This window comes from Echiichthys vipera, assembly GCF_963691815.1.
Source record: "Echiichthys vipera genome assembly, chromosome: 4".
In the NCBI taxonomy this organism is placed as follows: domain Eukaryota; kingdom Metazoa; phylum Chordata; class Actinopteri; order Perciformes; family Trachinidae; genus Echiichthys; species Echiichthys vipera.
The window spans coordinates 30,900,030-30,923,986 of NC_139829.1; the positions used below are offsets into that span (position 1 = coordinate 30,900,030).

General features: G+C 44.9%; 1 protein-coding gene across 1 annotated transcript; it reads right to left on the reverse strand.

Moving 5' to 3' along the window:
- Positions 1 to 620: 620 nt before the first annotated feature.
- On the reverse strand, positions 621 to 22,253 carry add2 (adducin 2 (beta)). The gene is made up of 15 exons (XM_083912010.1): positions 22,123 to 22,253; positions 14,674 to 14,871; positions 14,169 to 14,310; positions 13,284 to 13,435; positions 12,076 to 12,156; positions 11,752 to 11,901; positions 10,863 to 11,006; positions 9,973 to 10,071; positions 9,253 to 9,429; positions 6,506 to 6,751; positions 5,462 to 5,578; positions 5,260 to 5,346; positions 5,016 to 5,142; positions 3,576 to 3,659; positions 621 to 1,911 (listed from the first exon to the last, which is right to left on the reverse strand). The coding sequence occupies exons 2-15, from the start codon at positions 14,818 to 14,820 to the stop codon at positions 1,652 to 1,654; spliced, it is 2,013 nt and encodes a 670-aa protein (XP_083768136.1). The 5' UTR covers positions 14,821 to 14,871; positions 22,123 to 22,253; the 3' UTR covers positions 621 to 1,651.
- Positions 22,254 to 23,957: the final 1,704 nt, after the last annotated feature.

The window sequence follows — 23,957 nt, forward strand, 5'->3', positions numbered from 1 at the left end:
AGGATAAAGGTTAAGAACAATTTTTTGACTGGCAGGCAATTTAATAAGATAAGCATGGCAAATAACATTTTGATTTGTTCTATTTTTATACATTTTATAATAATGATTTAAAAATATAGATTTATTGTATTTCCTTTTTTTTCTTATCTTCTCTCCAATTTGCTGAGGCCCCATTAGCGCTCCCTGTCCCCCACTTTGAAAACCACTTATTGTGTCAATTTAGGAAAACCTATTTGTAAACATTCATCATTCCTTCATTCATCTTCAACCGCTTGTCCCTTTCGGGGTCGCGGGGGGGCTGGAGCCTATCCCAGCTGACATCGGGCGTGAGGCGGGGTATATAAACAAATTTTAATGGCACTAAAATTAATATTGTGTATTCCTCTGTAAATTATTAGTAACGGTACCATTATAAGAACAAAATGTTAATTAAGATAGACGAACTAGTTGTGCAGCTGGTTTTAAATCAAACTTGATCTTTAATGACTGATACATGGTTACCTTGCAACACTCACTTTATACATTCTAATATAAAATAAATTAAAACCATGAGCAAACATCACACATCAGCCTAACAGCTACGGGTCCAAACACAAAATAATTACAACTGTTAAGAGGTATTTTGCACATACATTTAAAAGAAAACGGGGGGGAAAGTGGAATGTTTAGTACCTTCAGTATCTTCTGTTACTGGGTTTGAAACTGCATCTGCAAGCAACAAATTCTTTACGCTGTACGCTGTTAAGGGAAACGGAGGCATTCGTGGCGGCTTGTGTTTTGTTGTGAGCCAGCCTACTTCCCCGGCCTTCTCTTTCCTTTAGTCTTCCCTGCTGCGATAAAGTCAATAGGCAATAGGTTTTACGCAAAACCAGCATTCGATAGAGCACAATCAGTAGCTATCAGTATATTTCTACATGTACTGCACCTGTGCTCACACAGTATACCTGCAACGTCTATCTGAGAATTAGAACCAAATCATGAGTGGAAGATGCCTATGGTGAAGAAGAAGAAGAAATGCAACATACTAGAATGTCAATATACATATGCTAAGTGCCTATTATACATGAATAAGGGGTGCGTCATTCAAGGGGACGTACATTTCCACCTTGTCTTGCAAAGTCGGGGATAAAAAAACAAAAATGGTAGGAAACCAATTCTGAGTCAAGTGCCGTAGATCACACTAGTAATCTTAAGTTTGAGAAAAGAACGTGTTTGAATGCCTATACGGTGAAGTGAAGTAATGGTTTCATAGCACAGCAGGTGAAAATAAGACATGAGTAATACAGGGACTGTGTGTGTGTGTGTGTGTGTGTGTATGTGTGTGTGTGTGTGACAAGAAGCATCAAAACGTCGGGTCTTATCCGACCTGGGTCAAATAGTAAGTGAAAATAATCATCAGTGTTTTTTGAACCTGCGTAAGATGAATCACCACGTCGACCAATTCAGTGAGTGCCAGTGTTACAGTAAAGTATCGCTAAGTCAATTTAGTACACCGTGTCTGTGAGTGACATTTAAACCGACCGCCGTTTGAATAGATCTGCTGTGGTTAACTCATCCGCTACTGCCGTCACACGCTCCAATGCTTCACAGTAGTATTTCACCGAGGTCAGGTGTGTGTGTGTGTGTGTGTGTGTGTGTGTGCCTGAACGCCTCAGGTCTCCGCTTTCTCCTTCTGCTTCTTGCTCTTTTTCAGGAACGACGGCGGCTTGAACTTCTTTTTCTTCTTGGACGGGGACTTGGAGGGGGAGCCCTCCGGGGTGCCACCCTGTGGTTTGAGGGGCAGAGGAGCGACGGGTGCGGAGGAGGTGTCGTTGGTCGAAAGAGCCTTCATGCCCTTCTCCAGTTCCTCCGTCGTCTGCTTCTCCTCCTCGTCTCCGTTATGTATGGCTGGAGAGTCGGTCTTTGCCTCTTCTGCTCCAAGTGTTGTTTTAAAAAAGAAAAGAAAAAGGAAAAGAGAATATTCAGCAACCAGACCAGAGAGCTTCGAGTGTGGTGGAGCTGCAAAGCCACATGCCAGCCATGTCACAGCAGATGAACATGCTTGCGTAATGAGAAGTGCGTCGTCATTCTCTATACTTACTAGTGAGACAAGGTCAAAGCACCTGAAGTGCGCCCTATGAGTCAGTTTGGAGTAACACAGAAAAGGACGGACAGACAGACAGACACAGAGGGAGAGAGCACAACAGATGCAGTAGGTACAGAGACGGATGGGCTGAGATGTGGCAAATGTAAATCAAACGGTAACAAAGACACTTGAACCAGCGAGACACTGGACTTACACAGACATAATGAATGCATTACATTTACTTTTAGCCGTCTCTATGGCAGTGCTGGCTCACTGGCAGAGCTAAAGGAATCCCTATTAATGCTATAACCTGTATTTTCCTGCTGTTAAGTCAAAATGTCTCATGAGAAACTTCAAGTACCAACCAACCGTAAGTTATCCAACATGTAAACCTTCACCACTGATGACTCAGCAGCTGCATTATAACTATTACACAGTTGTATTTGTAATATTTTACTTAAGTTTGTGTTTTCAAACTCAAGTAAACTTGTAAACTTCAAACTTGTGCTTTGTGTTTAACTGTGTTTATTGTGAAATTGTAATAATTGTAACCAATGTTTAAATGTGAAGCAAATTCAGATTCAAAAGTTAGATCTTTTTAAGTGAGTTTAGTTTGATTTATCTGACCATACGTCACCATGTCCTCTTTCTCCTCCTGACAGTATCGGACACTCAGTTTAGACCGATAACCATGACCAGAATAGGTCTCTTCACTGTCTAGATTGCTGTGCTGTGAATATAATTACAAACATTTGAAATATGATCATGAAGCACTTCTTATCTACAAGGCAAATCCTTCAATAACTGACATTAGATAACCCAATTATTTCTGAATGTGTGCTCACAGAAACTCCCTTTGTCTCAAACACAAACACAGCAGCTTGGTCAGTGGCCCAGCAGAACGCTGTTCATGCCTTTTGTGAAAACACAAGTTCCACTGACTTTTATTAACGTACGTACGAAACCTACTTTAAGTTGACCTACGAATACTGTACTCAACTGATGTCACGTAAGAAAACATACTCATTTTCACACAAACCACAATTCTCTTTGGCAGTTTCCAGGCCTTTTTTTTAAAGGACGGACAGGAAATGGGGTGAGAGAGAGGGGGAGACATGCAACAAAGGGCCGCAGGTTGGGGTTGAACCCACGGCTGCTGCTGCCTAGAGGACCTTCAGCCTCTCTATATGGGGCAACTGCTCTAACCACTGTACCATGAGCTGCCGCTCCATTCCATTTTGCTAAACCAACCATACCCTAGACATTGAAAAATGGCGCCCCAGGGTCCCGACTAAGCGGCTGCACTGGATGAGTTAGGAGTGCAAATGTGTCACAACTGCGTATGAAGAGATGTGACACAGTCGTCAGTGAGCATATGAGGCATGAGAGGGCAGAAGCAGCACTGGATCACGCATGAGTCCGTGTAAGATTTGGAGCAGGCCGCTGAGCAGATACGCAGCGTGCAAAGCAAGCAGAGCAGAGAGTCAGTCAGCGCTGTGCCAAGCCTCACCTGAGGGGGGAGGGGGGCTGGGCGGAGGGCCCTTTGTGGGGGAGGCAGCGGGGGGAGACTCCTCGTCGTTTGCCACCTCCTCCCCTACTTACCCAAATACACACAAAGACACACACGGTGAGGGACAGTGAGGGTTCGGGTGCGCAGGAAGTTAGAGTTGCGGACACACTTTACATGACAGTCACAAGTGAAGTCAGGTTTGTTTCAGGGTGCTGTGTGTAGCATTTTAACTTCAGAGAGGAGTATCTGTACATTTTGAATCATGACGGTGAACATGTGGCGCCTCGGCCAAATGTTTACAGCCATTGGACACCGTGCATCACTGTGCGCTGAGATTTTTGACTGGTTGTAGACACTTAAATCATCATTGTGACCTGTACACTAATTCAGACCGGCCATCTTTGAAGGTTCTAAGGCACATTCACCGGCTGAAGCTTATTTATGAAGCTCTTCTGGGTTTGGAGCCTTCTCACTTATGTTCATATCTTCAAAGAGCCAGAAGCCACTATGCCTTGCGTTCCTGTGATACCTTTAAACTGTCTGTGCCTCGTGGCAGCACTGAGCTCGGGAAAGGAGGGTTTAGTTTTGCTGCTCCCACCGCGCGGAGCTCTCTCCAAAATGACTCGAAAAGGGTGGATCTCATTTCGCTTGAAGCCTTTGGCTCAATGCTAAAAGACACGAGACAATTGGAAAATGCCTGTGTTTCTGATTTGTAGTCCATGGTCAAGAGTCTGCCCTTTATCTGTAAATCATTTTGCACATCGTAAATCGTTGTACTCTTTTAAACTGATGTTTTTAAACCGTCACTTTATTATGTGATGCTGCCGTGACGTGCGCTGCTGCCGCCTTCTTGGCCAGGTCGGCCTTGTGAAAGAGATCCCGATCTCAATGGGTTTTTATCTGGTTAAATGAAAATTAAGCGTCGCACCACGCGGCAAGAATCCAGCGGGACGCCTACTGCCTGTTTCACCGCACAACACGGAGGAGGGCGGAAGACTTCACAGTTTCGCACAATGGAAGATAATGGATTAAGTGACAGCCTGATAAGACTTCATTTTAAACCAAAGGTCTAAACTGGATGTGTCACACACAGCACCTGTGAAAGGGTTAGAAGAAAATGTGCAATGCATTAATAATGAAAGTGAAGGGTAGTGTATTGAGCTGCCTTTACTATACTATACAGGCAAAAGGATGTAGACTAACCTATGGCAGAAGAGCAGAGGCTGTTTTGGAAGGACATGTTTAACTCGCACATCTAGACGTTATATTTGCCAACATACTTTTTCCCATATTAAGTTATGGAAATAACATTTTATAGCTTTATTCTAATGCTGCTTAGAGGAAAAATCAAGTTCTAATCCTAATAATAATCAGACATCTACTGTATACTATATATTACAGTAATCAAATCTAAATAGAGTTGAGTTGAATGGATCGTACCATTGGTCCCTCCGTCCTGTTTCCTCTGTACCTCCTTGCGGTACTCCTCCAGCTCCTGGTCGGTGAGCTGGTTGAAGGGGTTGGGAGGTTCTGGCTCTGGTGGGACTTGAGGTGGGCTGACTGGAGACTATTAAGACAAGCAGACACCCACATCAGAGCTTTTAATACTGCAGATGTTCAGGAGGACGTTTCTTAGAGATGACAAATGACGTGATGTTTGGTAAGCAGCGAGACTGAAGTTTACCGGAGGACTGTCGACCGTTATGACGCTGGCGAGGACTTGAGACTGCGGCCCTGCGGTCTTCATGTCCTGACGGTTCTGCTGTCGGATCTGAGGAGAGTAAAGCATTTTCGTGTGACATTCTTGATTGATGTGACAGTATGCAAAATGCAAAATTGGGAAGACAGAAGATGGTGGGAGACAGAAAAGGCCAATAAGAAGTTACCTTGTTTCGTGTCTCTATCACCTCTCGGGGGTTGGTGAAAAGAGGCACAAACTGGTTCATGGTCTCCATCTTGATGGCTGTGCTGCCAGCTTGTGTCACCTCTTCTGCCTTTAACCACTAAGGGAAAGACAACCAACATCAAAACAATATCTCAAAATCATTGTTTTACTCAATATTTCATGTAGAGGATCCTGCCTGCATGTTTGAGTTAAGTCCCTCGCTTCCTCAAAATAGTATTTATTCCCTTTAGAAGCCTGTTTTTAATCACGCAGCTCTGATATCGTGGATGTTTGTCCACCAGAGGGCAGACTCTGCACTGCAGCAGTCAGCACAGGGCAGTGGGCTTTCCCCTGCAATGCAGAGAAGCTTAGAGCAAGGAGGGTGGGAGGGACTGAGGAGGAGAGAAAACACAGAAAGAGAGAGTCAAGCTCCTCCCACTGATGTAAGACAACCAGCCTCATACTGTTCTGGTCTCCACAGGAGTCGTTGCCGCAGCTCTGCTTCATCGTTTCTCCGGAGTACATAGAAATCAAAACAAATGCTCCGCAGTGTACATCAACCTCAATGGGAAACGTGTTGATTTTGGTTGGATGCACATCACGGATAGATCTTAAATGTCTTTTTAAATCATCAGAAAGAAGGCGAGTCCACTACTTTCTCTGTCTGTCTCCTCCTCCATCAGTTATAAGCTTACACCACCAGCTTCCATCCTTCTCTTCCTTCCCCCCTCCTCACAGCTCACTTTAACCTGCCTTGGTTCTGATCCCTCTGCCCTCGAATCTCTTTGTGTGATTTGTTTTACCTACGTTTCACTACAGACACTCTACCTATTCCTCCCTCTTTGAGCAGGAAGCATTACACAGTGGCCAATGTAGCGTGGTCTGCACACATAGGGGCGTTGCAATAAACAACTTATGAGAGCAGACATTTTTGGGACCGTCACAATGATTTCACACGTCTGGTCTGCAACTTCATTCGAGGCAACTCTTTAACTTCTCCTTTAGTGTGATCTGTTCAATAAATCAGTGATTCCCGGAGCCTCACAGTGGTGCGCTGTCCCGGGCTGGCTAGCTCCTGGCTGACTTTTTGGTAGGTGTTTGGGGTGTTGAGCCATCGAGTCCTCTCCTGCTGCTGGCGCTGAGCAAAAGGGTGCTGCCTCAGAGCCGGGTGGACCCCGTCGTCGTCAAACTGGTGGAAAGCCGTGGCCGTTGCGGGTACCTCCACCTCCCTTCTCGTCCGCGTCCGCTCCAACAGCACAGGGAAGCGGTAGGCGTAGCCTGTACGGTAGCCCTGAAAAAACAGCAGAGGAAAGAGTCGGTTCACCCTTTGGAGGACAGAATGATGCAGGAAGCAGACACTTTAAGGGTCTGCTTTAACAAGCCTTTAATACACCATTTCATATCAAGCTGTAATTAAGGGATAACAGCACTGACTCACAATATCTGGCCCTAGTTAGGAGCAGAGCTTAACCTTTATGGTCGTTTTCTGCAACCAAGCTGTGTCAGTGCACTAAATGGAGCAGTTCAACATTATGGGAAATACGCTTATTGGCTTAGTGACAGGTAACAAAATGTGCCGCAGCCTCTAGCACTCACATCAACACTCAATGTATTGTTTGTTGAATAAGTTGTGGTTTAATAGGGGGTTATGCAGCACTATATATCGGCCAGGAGCAGTGGTTTTGTCGTCACTGTGAAACTGCCAGGCAACAAGCAAAGAACTCTGGAAAACCAGTTCTGTTTCTGATTAAACAAATGTGATACAAGATCATCATCAGTGAGCTTTAGAGGAGCTGGTAGGTGGATCGTGTGGGAGCGTACCCATGATCCCAGGGTCCTATGTTCCCCGCTTTGTATGCAACCGGGGAACATAGGACCCTTATTTTGAAAAAAGGTCCAATGCTCACAGAAAGGGTCCTACGTCCCCCAATCTGTTATTTTTTCCACAATCGGACCGAATTTCCCTGGCAAATGGGCCTATATAGACCCTTACACTACCCCCACCCCAGACCCGAACCCCTAACCCTAACAAGATGCCATATCCGCGAAGGCAGAGGCTTATGCGACCGGGGAACATAGAACCCGGGGAACATAGGGATGACCCCCAATGGGTTACCTTCAGTTGGAGCCAGGCTAGCTGTTTCTCCCTGTTTCCAGTCTGTGTATATGTTCAATGGACCGATGGGGGGGGAATCGATCTCATAATTTGATTCTAGCCTTTATCTCATGTCTGTGATTGCGTGTGACCAGAGTAACATTTTCAAAAGTCTCACTGAAAAGTCTCAACTGTGTCTGCTGTTCAGTGAACTGCTGTTAAGTTACTGCTGATGCAAACACTTAATGACGCTGCTTTACATTAAAAGATGTCCATCAGCAACCCACAGAAAGGCTTTTATGATTTTATTGTGAAGCAGCTACAGGAAATGCAGCAGCGCTTACTCTGCATTCACATTGCAGCGATGGGAAGATTACCTCAAACAATCGTCAACATCATCAGACAACTGATGATGGTTGTGGGATTGCAAAGTGGGTCATATTAGGGTTGAACAATACTCTGCATTGATCTGACAGACTTATATCCATTAAAGGACTTAAGCTGATGTGCAGTATTAATATTTCTTTGTCTTTTTAGACACAAAAGCACCTCAGAGGAATACAAATGTACCTGTCATATGGTGCGTTTCAGTTGTACTCGGAAGTCGGGATTTCCAAGCTCCTAGTCAGAACTTTCAACTGGAATTAACCCCGAGGTCAGATTTCCAACTCGGGAAGTCGGGTGATGCGCATAACCCCCGAGTTGACATTTAAAGATGGCTGCCGTGGTTGTAATCAGTAAGTAGAAACTCCTGTAATACGGCTAACCTTAGTTTCAGCCAGTGTTATGTTATTTAGGTTTTATCAGTGACCTCTTTATGCAGAGAAGGGTTAAAATGACCTTTCGTAAATGTAGTCATCTTGTTTCCTCTTACGTTTTTGGCCATCGGCTACTTTTTTCCGACTTTGTAACTGAAACGCTGAGTGTGACGTCATTCCCAGCTCCGACTTCCGACTTAAAAGGAACGCACCATTACTTTGGACTTGGATGTTAACGTAAAAGGTATTTACAATTGACCTCCATATAAAAAGGACATGGCATTAGTAACAACTCTGAGCTTTTCGTTGGTGGACTGTGGATCAATTGTGAATATAGCGTGGTAGGAGCGGTCTAAGATGCAGCAGCCGCACTGAGCTGTTTGGCTGAAGAGCTGCAGCTGAAAGACCTGGTGTGAATCAGCAACGATCCCACACACATCGAGGCGAGTCAAACCTTCTACTGTGCCCGAATCTTAAATCAGTATTGCACTGCCACAAAACTGAGAGAGACTCATGAAAAAGAGAGTGTTTTAAAGTCAGTGCAGCAGAGACTCATACGTATATACTGGCTTGTATTCCCTAGTATGGTTCAAACATATCGGATCCTACACTTGCTATAATGGGACTCACTAGCAATCTCTATTAGACGTATGTTAGATATAACCCTCATCCGGGGCCCTTGATGCCCCTGATGTATAGTACTCTCCATGATGAGTAGCCTCATCTCGCATCTCATCTTTAACCGCTTATCCGGGGCTGGGTCGCGGGGGCAGCAGCTTTAGCAGAGGACCCCAAACTTCCCTTTCCCGGGCCACATTAACCAGCTCTAACTGGGGGATCCTGAGGCGATGAGTAGCCTTAATTAAAAACATCTAAAAGATGTATTAATCCTCGCTCATGGCTGTACACACGTTTCTGTTTGGTGTAACTGCTGCCTACCAAGTTATCCAGGGTTCTCATGAGGGCTTCAAACTCGTGCTCCCCGAGGCGGCTCTTGTGCAGGGGTCCAAAGGTGGAGCCAGCCCAGCCCACGGTTCCGGCTACGTTGGGTTTATGGGTGGTCCGGTCCAGCAGAATTAGGTTCTGTTCGCCACCAGCACAGCATAAAGCTGACACCTGACAATAATAATAAAAGATTTAGAACAAGCAGCAGCGTCTCTTCCTTTTTATTCAGGAATAAGTTACCACGCTTCTACTTCATACACAGACATTTATTAAATCAATCCAGCTTGGTGCCTTGCTCAAAAACATCTTAACTATGTTTACTGTGAGGGTGAAAATATACAACACATCAACCCCTATAGATTTGAAGGATCAATGCCCTGAAAGTGACATATCTGTTTCCCTACAGGCCACTGTTGGTCCTGTTGGACCACTGCAGTGTCTCTTTGGCACGCGACACTCCTTTAGTGTATTATGCTGCAGTGCAGAGCTGCTGGCTCAAGTTCAGTCAAAGAGAACCAAGAGAAAGAGACAACTGCCCAGGTGTAAAATTGGTGCATCTACATTTGTACACAACACACACATGCCAGCTCACTCTCCCACTCACACACACCCACATACTGTACATGCAGTGGCAGCACTTCGTCTCAGTACATCAGCTGTTAGTCAATAGTGTGTGTGTGTGTGTGTGTGTGTGTGTGTGTGTCTGTGGACTACCTGGATCTGGCAGGCAGCCTGGATGTGGTAGATTGTGTAGAAGGCCTCCTCCACAGACTCCCCCAAAGCCACAATGCCATGATTCCTCAGCACCAGGACCTATCATGAAACCAGCATTTACACACAAATGCAAATCAACTTCTTTATTTCTATTTTACAACAGCTGCAGCGTTTTGAGAAATGGTACCGTAGAACTAGAGGATGCGGCTTCTGTAGAAACTGCGGTGTGAACGCTGGGTGCTGAAAAGCCAGACACACCGAATGTTGAATAATACTAATATTGTACGAAAACCTGTGGAATATTTTAAGGTTTGTAGAAAAGCTGACGCTAAAACTGTGTTGCTGGTTTGAATCTGAATGAAAAAGCAGTTGAACTATGAATTAGAAAAGACGGAAAGGGCTTTATAATTGTGAATTGGATACAAAAGTTTAATATAACTAATAATATATGAAAGATGTGGAATATCTCAAGGTTATTTGAATGGCTGACACTCAAGTGCATTGTCGGCTTTAAACATTGAATACAGATTATGTTTAAAACATGAAATATTTGCTGAATGGATGAATAAGTAGAGGAGACGTGAAGGTTTGAAGATATTTGAGTCAAACTGTATTAATTAGCTCATCTCACTCAGCTCTGTCTCTCCAGCTGCATTTAAAGGTTGCCATGGTGAGGGCACCTGCTAAGTCAGACCAACTTTAGTCTGCAAGCAGCAGCAGCAGCTTCAATAATTAATCCAGTGTAAGAGCACATCACCTTGTGTCTGTTCATCGTTCGTTCATAAAGCAGGAACAACCCCCGTGGGACGCACAGGAGCAGGAACAGCTCCACCAGGAAACGATACGCACCTTTTTCAGATTAAATGTCTGTTCTCTTGGGGTCTGCTCACCTTACAGGTTGGCCCCAGGCTCTTCTGCAGCTCCACTCTCTCCTCCTCCTCCTCCATGACTCCGTTGTAGTCGTAATAAGCCACGTCGCCAACCAGCAGGGCCTCATGGGACAGCGGCAGGAGGCCGCACTTCATTGCTGAAACCTGGGAACGGTTGGCTGTCAGTTGCGGCAGCGAAGGTCATGTTCACAGTGTTGACGTCACAAAGTGCTTCACAAGCAAATCCATGCTGGACAATGATATAGGGTTATCGGATTTGAAGGGAACGAGATGACACTGCAACTGCTACAACAATGAAATTATATTCAACTCTAAAAGTAGATTGTTTTCTATCTTAAGAGTATGTAAGACCTGACACGAACACACTGAACAAACTTATAAAGAAGGCAGGGTCTGTTGTTGGCTCTAAGCTTGTCAACCTGGCGGAGGCGGTGGAGCACAGGATGCTGGCAAAACTGCTGGCGATCATGGACAATGTCTCCCATCCCCTCCATAAAACCCTGGACAAGTTTAAGAGCAGCTTCAGCTCTTAAAGAACGGCACAGGAAACCATTCCTACCTGCTGCCGTCAGACTCTACAACGCTTCACAGCAACGCTTCACAGCAACGCTCAGGGAATAAACTCACACTATTCAAAGTGACTTATCACTGAAATGCACCTTTCTCTCTCTTGCACATTAAAATCCACATAGTATATTGTAATATAGTGTTTATCTGCGATACTGTACTGTAGGGATAAATAAAGTTATCTATCCATCTAAGTATTCATTCTCCCGTGTGTATCTGGGTGTGCCCAGCAGAAGTGTAAAGGTGTCTTCTCTTAACAGGACCAGACAGAGCTGTGAGCTAATGCCACTCTGTCCCCTCAACCGGGCTCAGGCTGACTCACCGCAGCAGTGGCTGGTGAGTGTAGGTGAAGCAGACAGCGAACATCTGGCCGGGCTGAGTAGATGGCCGAGTGCAGGCTGAACCGCTCCGTGTTCACGCCCAGGTTGGTGCTGCCCTTCTCCACCACTTCACCCAGGATATTCACTTTTACCTGGAGACCACATTGAAGCTATTTTAAATCTCATTGTGCGTAAGATAAGTCAACGAATCTGAACATTATAAATGGTGCAAGTGTAGACTCTTAGGCAAAGCTGTTGCGTTAGCCTGTGCAGGTGTTCAGGTACCTAACAAAGGAGCATGTGTAACCTTAATTAGTCTTACTCACCAGACTGGATCCAGTCACTTCACTGTAGGCCAGCCCGTCTGGAAGCACCAAGAAGTGTTCCTGTTCTTTACTAACACGCAGCTGTCAGGGAGGACAAGAGGCGTTAGTGAAGACGGACAGATGATGGAAGTAAATCTGCGCTGAGATATGATGTGGTGTTAAAGCTGTCCCTTAAATGCTGCTGTATTCATGTGTGGAAATAACCCTTACAGTGCTTTAAAGGTACCGCGTAATGCTAATTTTCAGGTTCATAGTTGTCATGGCAGCCTGGGAAAGACTGTAACGGCACCGTAGCATCACTTTCTACCCATATATAGTATAGTTGTGACATCACAACTGTACAGAAGTCCTAAAAGGCACAGATTCTGAATACAGGCGGGGAGGAATGAACGTTTTGATACTTTTACAGTATTTATAAAGCACCTCCGCCTGCTTTTTAGGAAAGACATGGAAATCTCACCTTTTTACTATATTGGACCTTTAAGGCTGCTATCTTAAACCAACAAACTACAAGAAGTCCAATCTTTCTCTTCTTGTATCCATTGCACCAAACCAACGTGATCAACTAAACATAACACTGCTGACTCAAGCTGATTTCGTGGTGGGTTCTGACCACCAACAGACAGTCAGTATAATCTCAATAAACACATTCTGCTCATGAATGTAGGATATGTAGGCAATGAGACAAGATTTGGGTACGGGAAGCTTTCTGGTTTCCGTGTGTAGTTATTGACCAATCACGTTGGAGCATGTTTTGGTTGCATACACAGTCCGAGAGGCGGGACACATCTGACCAAATGCAATAGCAGAGCCCATTGGCTATCATCTAATGAGGATTTAGCCTTTTCATTAGCTTCTTGCTATTATTTTTCTGCATTCATATTCAGATATCTGTTTACAGCGACGGGGTCTCTCAACTCCAACTCCATCACAAATGAAATTGCGGAGACCATAAACGAGGCCGCCGCTCAGAAGACAAATACTTGTATCACCCGGCTACACCAGATTTCCCGAAATATTTGGCCGTCGCCCCCAGAAGCTGAATCACCATCAGACTGGTAGCCCATGGGTTCGGAGATGGAGTCAAACTAGATTTCTGTACCCGATGTGATGAACAGGTCTGTTCAGTGAGTATGTGTTCTGCCTCACAACCAAAGGAAAACAAGATTAAGTCAGGAATATAATGTGAAAAGGGTAAAGGGACTAACAGTGAGACAGGTGCGGCTGATCTGGACCCAGCCGAACAGATCAAACAGGCGATGGACACTCGACAGCTTGCAGCGCATCAGCCTCTCCCCCTTCACCATGCTGCCAGGCTCCCAGCCCTGCAGGTCATTGATGGGAGTCACCATCATCATGTCTGCGGAAGGAAGACAGAACACCAGACAGAGACAGAGGGAACGCAGTGAAGATGATGGTCGGCAGACACAAAGGTAAGTAGGAAAGTAGTCTGGTATTGCCAGAGCTATCCCCACAGTGCTGGACCATTATCCAACATATATTAAAGGGGGTATAGGGGGAAAATGCTCTGGCCGGTTTGTATTTCTTTAAACCAATCACAACTGTCTTAGGCAGTGCTAAGCCCAGGATACAATTCAATTCAATTCAATTTTATTTACAGTTCCAAACCATAACAAAAGTTATCTCAGGACACTTTACAGAGTAGGTATAGACCACACTCTATGACTTATTTATGATGAACATAGACCCAACAATTCCCCCGTAGCGTACGGTGGCAACGAAAACCTTCACTATAACAGACAGGAACGTCAGACAGACCCAGCTCTGTGGAGGACGGACATCTGTCTGCACCGATACAGTGATGGTAACCTTTGAGATGATGCACTGAAAAACAATGCAGCTGTGGACTTTTGTGCGACTATGAGTATACTATGAGTTGAAAGTGCACTTTGCATTCAGTCTGAACACACCAGTGTACAGTTCGACTACAAGCCCACACGCTAACAACAGGAATTGTTGCTAAAATCTGCATTACTCGTGTAATAAAGAGGACAAATAATGGGATACCAGGCTAAAAAAATGTCATTGTTAAAGTGTAGGCAGTGTTCAAGATTAGTTCAAAGTCCACGTACTGGAAGGGGAGACGGGCAGAGCGGCCGGGGAGCCGTGTGAGGCCATGAAATCAGCCAGCTGTCTCAGCGCCCATAGGTTGGAGGAGCTGCCGCCCTTCTTCATCTGCTCCTGGATCATTACGTCCAGCTCCTCCCTGAATGACTACACATGCAAGCACAGATATTAATATTTTACCACAAATACATGGAGGCCACACATTACAAATCATTTCAGTTTCATAATTATACTTAATGTGTCTCTCTTCGGTAACCCCTGAATGTCATGTGATCAGAATCCTTTGAAAGATGCTATGATCGCAAACAAACCCATAGGGGCTTTGAACACACTCCCACACTCCAGGGGCAAAGGTGAGTAAACATAGATAATGAGTCAGCCTCTCTCCATCAGTCCTTTCACTTAATGGTCACCCTTTCCATTTAACTTCATTAGCGCATCAACCACATCAAGAAGAGGAGGAGAGAGAAAAGAGAAAAAGCCTGAGACACGGACAAACGGCCATCTCACCGGACTCTGGAGGAGGCTGGAGATGCGCTTCTTATGCTGGGGTCCGGAGCTGGGTGTGGAATGCAGCGGGGACTGGAGGCTCTCGGGGACCCCATCGCTGGGGCTGCGCTGCACCGGGGTGCTTTTGGGGCTGGGGGATTTGCTCATCTTTTACTGTTTTGCAGTGGGTGTCTCACAACCAGGGGTGGGTGGGGATAACTGTAAAGAAAGAGTCACATTAATAAATGCTGCTTCAATAGCACTTTGGAGAACTGTCGTGACACGAGACGGAGGTAAACTACTAAGTATGCTAATTTAATTTACGCATGTGAGAATGCAAATGGCGGCAAAAGGTAAACATTTTAAATGTATTTGCAGGGGATGAGAAGATCCACTCCCATCTATACGTTTGTTAGTTACGAGGCGAGAGCTAGCAGCTGGTTAGCTTAGCATAAGAGCTATGAGTTAAAATGACAATTTCAGATTTTACAGGGAGGTTGTGTAACAGGCTGGGGTTCAGTGTCTCGCCCTAGGACATTTGGACATGTGGACAGGGGGGAGCCATCACTATGTGATTAGCGGACCACCTCTACTCTACTGGTCCTCCTACTGCTGCAGACCATGGAGCATCTTTCCTACCCTGACTTTCATTTCTCTATATAGTAGAAGAAGAAGAATTACTTTATTAATCCCGCAACGGAGAAATTCGATTTTTTCACTCTATTATTTTTTTTAATCATGTAACACACACACACACACACACACACACACACACACAGGCACGTACACACATATTCACAGACAGGACCTATATACATGCAATTAAGGAGAGATGTCAGAGCGAGGGGGCTGCCAGTGACCGGCGCCCCGGGCAGTTGGGAGTTCGTTGTCTTACTCAACAGCACCTCTGCAGTGCCCAGGAGATGAACTGGCACCTCTCCAGCCACCAGTCCATGCTCCATTCATGGTCCACACAAGGAGTCGAACCGGCGACCCTCCGGTTCCCAGCTAAGTCACCTATGGACTGTGCTACTGCCGTGTTTTGCAAAAGACATGGTGAAAGCCAAGTATGGCTGGGTATGAGTCCAAACTGCTACTTTTCCCAGACCCCCGCTCCTTCAGACATCGTCCCAATTGACCTTATGGCTAAATGCAGGTGTTACCTGGATGTTCACCTGTTTCTGCCATTGTTGCTCAAAGAATGTAATTTGAGTTTGGATCATTTATATATTTCTATAAAGAAAGCGTTTGGGTTTGCTGCTCCCTCTGCCTGGAACATGTTACAGGAAACTTTGAAACACATTAGTTGGTCTCATTGAACACTTAAGGGGAAAATGGATGACCTGACCTGGAGGCAGAAACATCTGGCTGTAGATGTTTTGCCCGAGGCTTTTATTATCGTAGCTGACCTTGAAATGTTTGCCGTTTTGGATGCTTAGTGTTTTTATTGCTTGTGTCCACCTTGTGTTTGTGTGGATGTGTGACTATGCTGCTGCCTGTCTTGACCAGGCCACTTGTGCAAAAGAGATTTTTAATCTCAGTGAGTCTTCCCTGGTTAAATACGAGTTAGATAAAAAATAAAATAACTTTAACGTCCAAGTTAGGGTTACTGATGAGATGCTGTCCATTTACAGAAGAGAAAAAATACAGAGAATTCAGCTTGAGAACAGTCTGGAGATCAGCCTGAAGACCCACCGTAACACATGATGAATCAGAAAAACATTAGAAACCCTGCACGCCCCCGCTCATTGGACTAATCACAGCGACTGGACCAGCCCTTCCTTATGGAGCTCCAGACAGGATGAGTCTAAAGGGTGCCTGAGGACGGCCAACAAACCTACTGATGATACCGACGGCACACAACAATCTGTGAGTGTTGAGCTTCCTCTTGCCAGAGTGTCGCTCCAGCATGGGACACGTTTTTTTTTTTAAAGGACAGTTTGTCTTGTGAAAATATGTTTCTGTTCAACACTTTCTGTTCATACTCATATGCTCCTAAAGCAGCAGCCATGATCATTTGCAGATGAAAAAGTTATTGCTATACTAAGGGCGCACTCACGCAGTCCGCCCGCACCGTGCCCCGGGCTTTAGGGTACCTGTCCCCCCCTCCTTTCCCCCCGCGGGCCAGGCCCGTTTGTACTCACACTACCTGGGCCTCGCGCAGATGCGTCTTGCCTGCCTTTACGCCATCACGCCATAACACAACACATGCATTGATGACATCATCGCAATGCGTCGCTCTGAGTTTTTGTGCGTCTTGTCGACTGTTTTTGAATATTTTCATCCGACCAAATCTGCAGTAAACACTCCACCTCCGCATCACACCAACGTGAACCTTTCGCCGCCATTGTTGTTGTTGTTAAATGTCCGCACATGCTCCGTCCTTTTTTCCATGTACTAACAGGCGCACATAAAATGACGTCAGAACTGCCATAGGCCTCGTGCTCGTGCACATGCAAACACGCTTTACAAAAGCCCACCTCTACCAAACCGGCCGTGGACGGCAAGCTGGCCGCAGCTAGGCACGGAGCGGTTGCACTCACACTGGTCAAACGAACTAGACTTTACCCGTAAAACCTGTTTGGGCACGGTACAGAAGGACAGTGTGAGTGCGCCCTAAGAAATGTAGGGGTGCAAATGGGAGACTAACATTTTGTTCTTAATGACGTGCCAGGTTAAATAAGATTACATGACATTAAAAATTAAAGACAGATCCAGTGAGAAGATTATTGTTTAATGCACCTGAGCCTTTTCTTCAAAGAGCCCACAAAAGCCCTGCCTCACAATCCAGTGGTGCACATCAGCCCAAACTATAAAGACACCATCAAAGATGATCAAATATTAAAACAAACGATTATCACTTCAATCCATACACTCACTCATGCAGTTAACCCTCAAGCAAATCCTTTTGTATCTCGCAGTAACATAAAAGCAGTTTCTTCTGTCGGCAAATGCAAAAACAAACAGTATATCGCACATCAAGCCTTGATTTAGTTCTTTTTTCAAATGACGGCATTAAGATGAGAAACCTACACTCACATTAAGGATGCTGTATTCCTCAGGGCACCGGCCGGTGGAAGTGAAGAGCTACAGAAAAAGCAGCATTGGCAGAGCACACATGCAGCCGGCGGCATCCGAACCGCCGACAGGAAGTTAGCGAGTGATACGGCTCGGTAATTGGAGAAAGAGTAAAGAGTTACGGTAAGGATCTTCAGAGCGGAGCTGGCCACTCCCTGATTCACACACACACACACACGCACAAACGCGCACTCACACACAGTTGCAAGGAGCAGATAAGGTCCCAGACACACCACACCCTCTCTCCTGTGCAACATCTCCCTTGATTAGTTGCGTTACTGTAACATGAATGTTACATGTTGTTGCTGTTGTTGTGCATCCCTGCTCAACCTCATCCCTCCTGTCTCAAGCTTTTAAGATGCTCGCTCTAATAGCACCAGAGAAAGTTACATCAGATCCATGTGCGTTACTGAATCTCATCGTATTGCACACGAGAAGCTCTGACAGATGACTAAACCTTTAATGGAGCTTCCGGATAAACTGTGCACTTTAACCCGAGCGTGTCAGGCTTCCTGTGCTCAAAAGCACTGAAACATTACATCAGCTCTCCAACAACATGAGCCATTCACTGAAGCACTAAGCAGCAAGCATACGCTGATGGATGAGCATTTTATTATGTTGCATTGGAATTGAAGGAAGTTCATTTTTAGGCTTTTAGCAATCACAAACTACGGTGTTTAAATCTGTGTTGTTGATGATAGATATTGTGATATGATTCACAGTGTTTGAGGAAATGATCGTTTTGCATCAGGATACACAACTTGATTAAAGAATATATTAAAATGACCATGGTGTGTTTGTCAAAAAGCACCAAACCTCCTGCAATGTGTATATTTTACTACTCTATATTGCGATTTCACTATAATTTTGATTCATTGTTCAGCCCTAATTTATAATCAGGGCTTCAAGGTGGATGGATTTTAACAAAGCTGCTTATTCTTTAAATAAGCAGTCAGTCTAGAAAAGTCCGTCAGTCTCTCTTTGCATAAATGGGAAAATGTCATGTTCAGTAAAAGGATATTATATTTACAGAGTCTCCATTTCTCTCTCTCTCTCTCTGCAGAGAGGGGCCCCAGCTGCTGACAGGCAGCAGACAGAAAGCCTCTCTCTCCAGGGACGGTCCTAATGACTAAGGGGAGACATAGGGATCTGGCTGCTGGCCCACCACCGCTCCTCCTATCCTCGGTCGTGCTGTGATGGCTGATCATGCTGCATCATCACCTCACGTTTGTTTACGAAAACCTCAAGAGGCAGAGGAGCGGACTGTCTCTCCAACTGCACAAGCACAATTTCAGTATTGCTTAAAGAGTTCCATACTATGGATACCAATATTATACTAGTGTTATTTGCTGTTGAACCCTTCAGCAGAACACAACAATCAAATGTACGGGTGCTGTGAAACACCCTGACATCTTCGATCTAACCTGTGTATGAAAAAGAGGTGAACTAAACCAGTTTTTAGGTTCACATTCACATCCCTGTATCGACTGGTGGAACTCCCTGGTTTTAGGTCTGTGTCTGAGCATCGACATCCAGGCAAAGGGGTATAATTACCTAAGTAGCTCTGAATTGATTTTCTTATGCTTTTCTTTCAATATGTGTGTGCACATGTCATAATGGCCCGGTCAGTGAAGCCCAACCAGTTACGTTATTAGGTTCTAACAAAGCACATAACAAAATAAGATGGAGGGGAATAATTGGGATCATGTTCAAACTTATTTGAAAATGATTTAGGCCTACAGGTCTAAGTCTTCATTCATTCATTCATTCATTCATCTTCGGGGGCTGGAGCCAATCCCAGCTGACACCGGGTGTGAGGCGGGGTCCACCCTGGACAGGACGCCAGTCTATCACAGGACACATAGAGACGAACAGAGACAGACAACCACTCACACCTACGGGTGATTTTAGAGTCATCAATGAACCGAACACCTGCATGTCTTCTGGGTGGTGGGAGGAAACCGGAAAACCCGGAGAAAACCCACGCTGACACGGGGAGAACATGCAAACTCCACACAGAAGGGCCCCAAACTGGGATGGGAACCTGGAACCTTCTTGCTGTGAGGCGACAGTGCTAACCACTACACCACCGCGTAGCCTTTCTAAACTCAGTGCAACTCATATGCGCCTATTTAATGGTAAACAACACATTATAATACAACATAAAACTACTTGTTTAGATGTCACACATTAGCCTGTTTGAGAAAGAAAGAGTAGCTCCTCACTACCATCTGACCTTGATTATTTCTGTATTGCATGCGTCTGCGGTATAACTAAAACTCAGCTGGATTTTATGATGAACACCATTTATTTTCATGACTTTCAATCTAATATTCCTGCCTCACACAACACAGCACAAGACTACGATAAGCCAAGACTGAACTAAATCATTATGGCATGTTTATGGGAACCTTTGCTGTGTTAGACCCCTGAATAAACGGACACATTCACTTGAAACATCCAGCGGACTGAGTAGTCCTGCTGTGCAGCACAGTAAGTGCAGGACATTTGTCCTCCAACAAGATTAAATGCAGCTAGGCGAAATAGAAAATTAGCCATGCACAGATACCCATGTTCGGTCATATTTACCTTGTCGACTGCAATTGATGTTCACCGATCGCACTGGCCGATTTTTATCAGTTATGTAGCATTTATTTTGCGCTGTCTAAATGTATTGAAAGGTTAAAAAGATTGATTCTTTTTTAATGTTTCATGTTAATAAAGATTATATTAAAGGTTATTAAAGGTGGTTTGTGCTTCTTCAAAGGCAGTGTAAGGGCTGAATGACTTTAAAACAGCTCAGTATCCTTTTAAATAATTAAGATAAGCTACGTTTCCCCGGAAAAAGGGCAATAAATAGCAAAACAAAACAAAATAAACAACAACAAAACCTTCATATCAGCTTCAGCCAGTGGAGGCTTCTTTGTCAAAAATAAAGCGGACTTTCACTCAGAAAATATTATCTTTCCTGGCGAGAAACAGTGAGAATATTGTGCGTCAACATAATGTGCACAGACACAGTTCATATCGTCCCTATTTAGTATCAATTTAGTTCCTATCAATAACGACAAAAACATAGTTTTAAGATAATGATTGAATGGTAAATGGACTTGTATTTATATAGCACTTTTCTAGTCTTCTGACTACTCAAGGTGCTGTCAGTGTTTGTCACATTCACCCGTTCACACTGATGCAGTGGACATCTACAATCTAATCTAATCATTCATACCACATTCACACACGCATGCACAGCACGGGGAGCAATTCGGGGTTCAGTGTCTTGCCCAAGGACACTTCGACATGTGGACCGGGGAAGGTGGGGATCAAACCGCAAATCTCTCAAATGGAGGACGACCCACTCTACCTCTGAGACACAGTGGCCCACAAGTCGCTTTATGACAAGTCATTGATGAAGTGAACAAAACTAAACATACTTTTTCTTTTAGATGTTTCCATATTTAATCTTGCAAATAATTTGACTGCATTTTCAATTAGACATCTCCCCTCTTACATATATATAAATATATATACTGTATATGAAATATTCAGAGAGGTGATTTGGTCATGAAAGCAGGACAGTTCCTGAGCATCACAACAGCTGCCGGCCCAGGATTTCAATCAGGCTTATTGATCAGAAAGTCACGTGAGTGCCGGGCACCATATTTAGTGTCTACAGCTCCGTATATCAAAGTGAACGCACAATATCTTTTTATGGCTTTTTAGCATCCTCCATCACTCCCCCTGCATGGCTGCCTAGCAACACTCGCATGCGCTGCAGCATCAGCACCACCAGGGATCCGCTGTAATGGCCAGGCGGAGAAATGCAGCGACAGCTCAACCCCGCACCGACCTTCCTCTGAACCGAACCGAGAACACGCTCATTTAATCAAAGCACACCTCAAATGAGCAAAAAGCGCCCCTGATGCCCCGTCTATTAACCCTGACGGAACTCAGCTGCGCTACTGGAAAACGCATAAAAAATGGCTAAAGCACCACGGGCACTGCCATCACAGACTTGCAGGCTCACTCTCTCTGAACACACGGCACACATGCACATACAGGACCGTGCATTCGTCACGGGCCTCCTCCATCTGCACAACACAATGCAGAAGGAAAGCACGGATAACATGAGGGCACCGTGCGCACAGGACCTAGGTTGTGCTGTGCAATAACGTTAAACGAGCGCATAGTACAATGAATCCGTAAATGGGTGCAATTGCATATGAGAGACACCATCAGTCCGCAGGCTTCGGTCGCTGTCGTGTCGGTCTGGGACTTCATGTGCGCACACACGGCTCATGCACGCGTCAGGGAGGATCTTGTAGGCTACTACGCCCAGCCATCTAACCACGGTTGTTGTTCGCCACCACTGAAACACAAATGTCGGCTCACCTCAGTGCATCCTCAGGACCGTGTCTTCCGTGCGGGTGCGGCACACCCACAGCCCGGAGCCCTCCTCAAAACAAACAAAAAAAACACAGACGTGCTTAATTACAACAAATCTCTCACTATTGGTTCCTTTGTCAGACTATTTCAGGGCCTCAGCTGGTGCCAAGTCAATGGACCCTGGTGTTTTGCATCGCTCCGTGCGCCTGGGCCAGCCCACTGCCACGCCTGTCCACAGTACGACACCAAGGGCTCCCACTCATACATACACCTACAGAGGGGATCAGCCTTTGCGACGCGCGGAGGTATATTGTGTTTGTGAAGCGTGTGCAGCCCCGGTGGCTACCTAATGCTGTCTCCTGAAACGTTGTTTAGTTGGCTAGAGGCCCGGAATAAAAAGATATGCCATCAAACAGGCGCCACCTTCTGTTCTTATGGAGAAGAGCTGGAAAAAAAAGATTCTAGATGATTTTCTCACATCTGAATCGACACCGGTGACATTTTAAGTGATGTTTTTAAGCACAAGTACCTTAAACTTAGACTTGTGTGTTTACATATTCTGCCACTTCATACTTAGAAGTAAATACTGTACTTGTTATTCCATTTGCACTGTAAAGTGTCACCTTGCCCAAACAAAATTAAATTATGATTTGAAATCACAGAATCTAAATTGAGTAACTTCTTATCTCATCTCTTCTCATCTTCAGCCTCTTATCCGGGGTTGGGTCGTGGGGGCAGCAGCTTTAGCAGGGGACCCCAAACTTCCCTTTGCCGGGCCACATTAACCAGCTCTAACTGGGGGATCCTGAGGCGTTCCCAGGCCAGTGTGGAGATCTAATCTCTCCACCTGGTCCTGGGTCTTCCCCGAAGCCTCCTCCCAGCTGGACGTGTCTGGAACACCTCCCTAGGGAGGCGCCCAGGGTTCATCCTTACCAGATGATCCTGAACCACCTTATGTTGTATTGTTATGTAAACAATGATGCTGCACTTTACTCAACCTTAATTATTTGCCTTGACCCAAATTAGTTTCTTTATCTTTTAGGTATTTTACCAAAACTAATTAATTCAAATGTATTCACTTGTAACTGAATTGACATGAATTCATGTTTGCATTGAGACCAGTGAATTGATTTACATGAATCCAAACTATTTTTCAAAAAAATGCATTTTATCTCTGCAGAGGTGAAAAGAATAACGATGTGTGTCCAGATCCTCTGAGCTTCTCTCCTCTCTGTCTGTATCATTCATGACTCATCAATGCATGTTACTAATTCAACTTCTTCCCCAGAGTTGTTTGTGCTTTGTCGTCTCGCAGGTCTCTGCTGATGGTGGTGGTGCCTGCTGCCGTGGTCCTGCATGATGCTTCCTGCTGCTGTTATAATCTATCACCTTAGCTGTGCTTGTTTCTACTATTCTGCTGTATTAATAAGTCATATTCACATTACTATAGATATTATTATAGTTACTGGAAGTGTGTCTGTCTGTCTCTGTCTCTGTGTCTGTCTTTGTCTCTCTCTGTCTTTTCTCTCTCTCCTTCTCTTCCTCTCTCCGGTGCAGACAGATGTGCGTCCTCCACAGAGCTGGGTCTGTCTGACGTTCCTGTCTGTTATAGTGAAGGTTTGCGTTGCCACCGTACTCTACGGGGGAATTGTTGGGTCTCTGTAAATCATAAATAAGTCATAGAGTGTGGTCTTTACCTACTCTGTAAAGTGTCCTGAGATAACTGTTGTTATGATTTGGCACTGTAAATAAAACTGAATTGAAAATGAAATGAGAGAATGTCCAAAACAGTCAAGTGTCTTTGGGTTATGTTCCCGTTTATTACACAATGATGAACATAT

Coding starts and splice junctions, on each gene's coding strand:
- add2 (XM_083912010.1), bottom strand. CDS start 14,820: ATGAGCAAATCCCCCAGCCCCAAAAGCACCCCGGTGCAGCGCAGCCCC. Junction 3,660..5,015: donor ACAGGACGGAGGGACCAATG/GTACGATCCATT, acceptor TTGGGTAAGTAG/GGGAGGAGGTGGCAAACGAC. Junction 1,912..3,575: donor CAGCCCCCCTCCCCCCTCAG/GTGAGGCTTGGC, acceptor CACTTGGAGCAG/AAGAGGCAAAGACCGACTCT.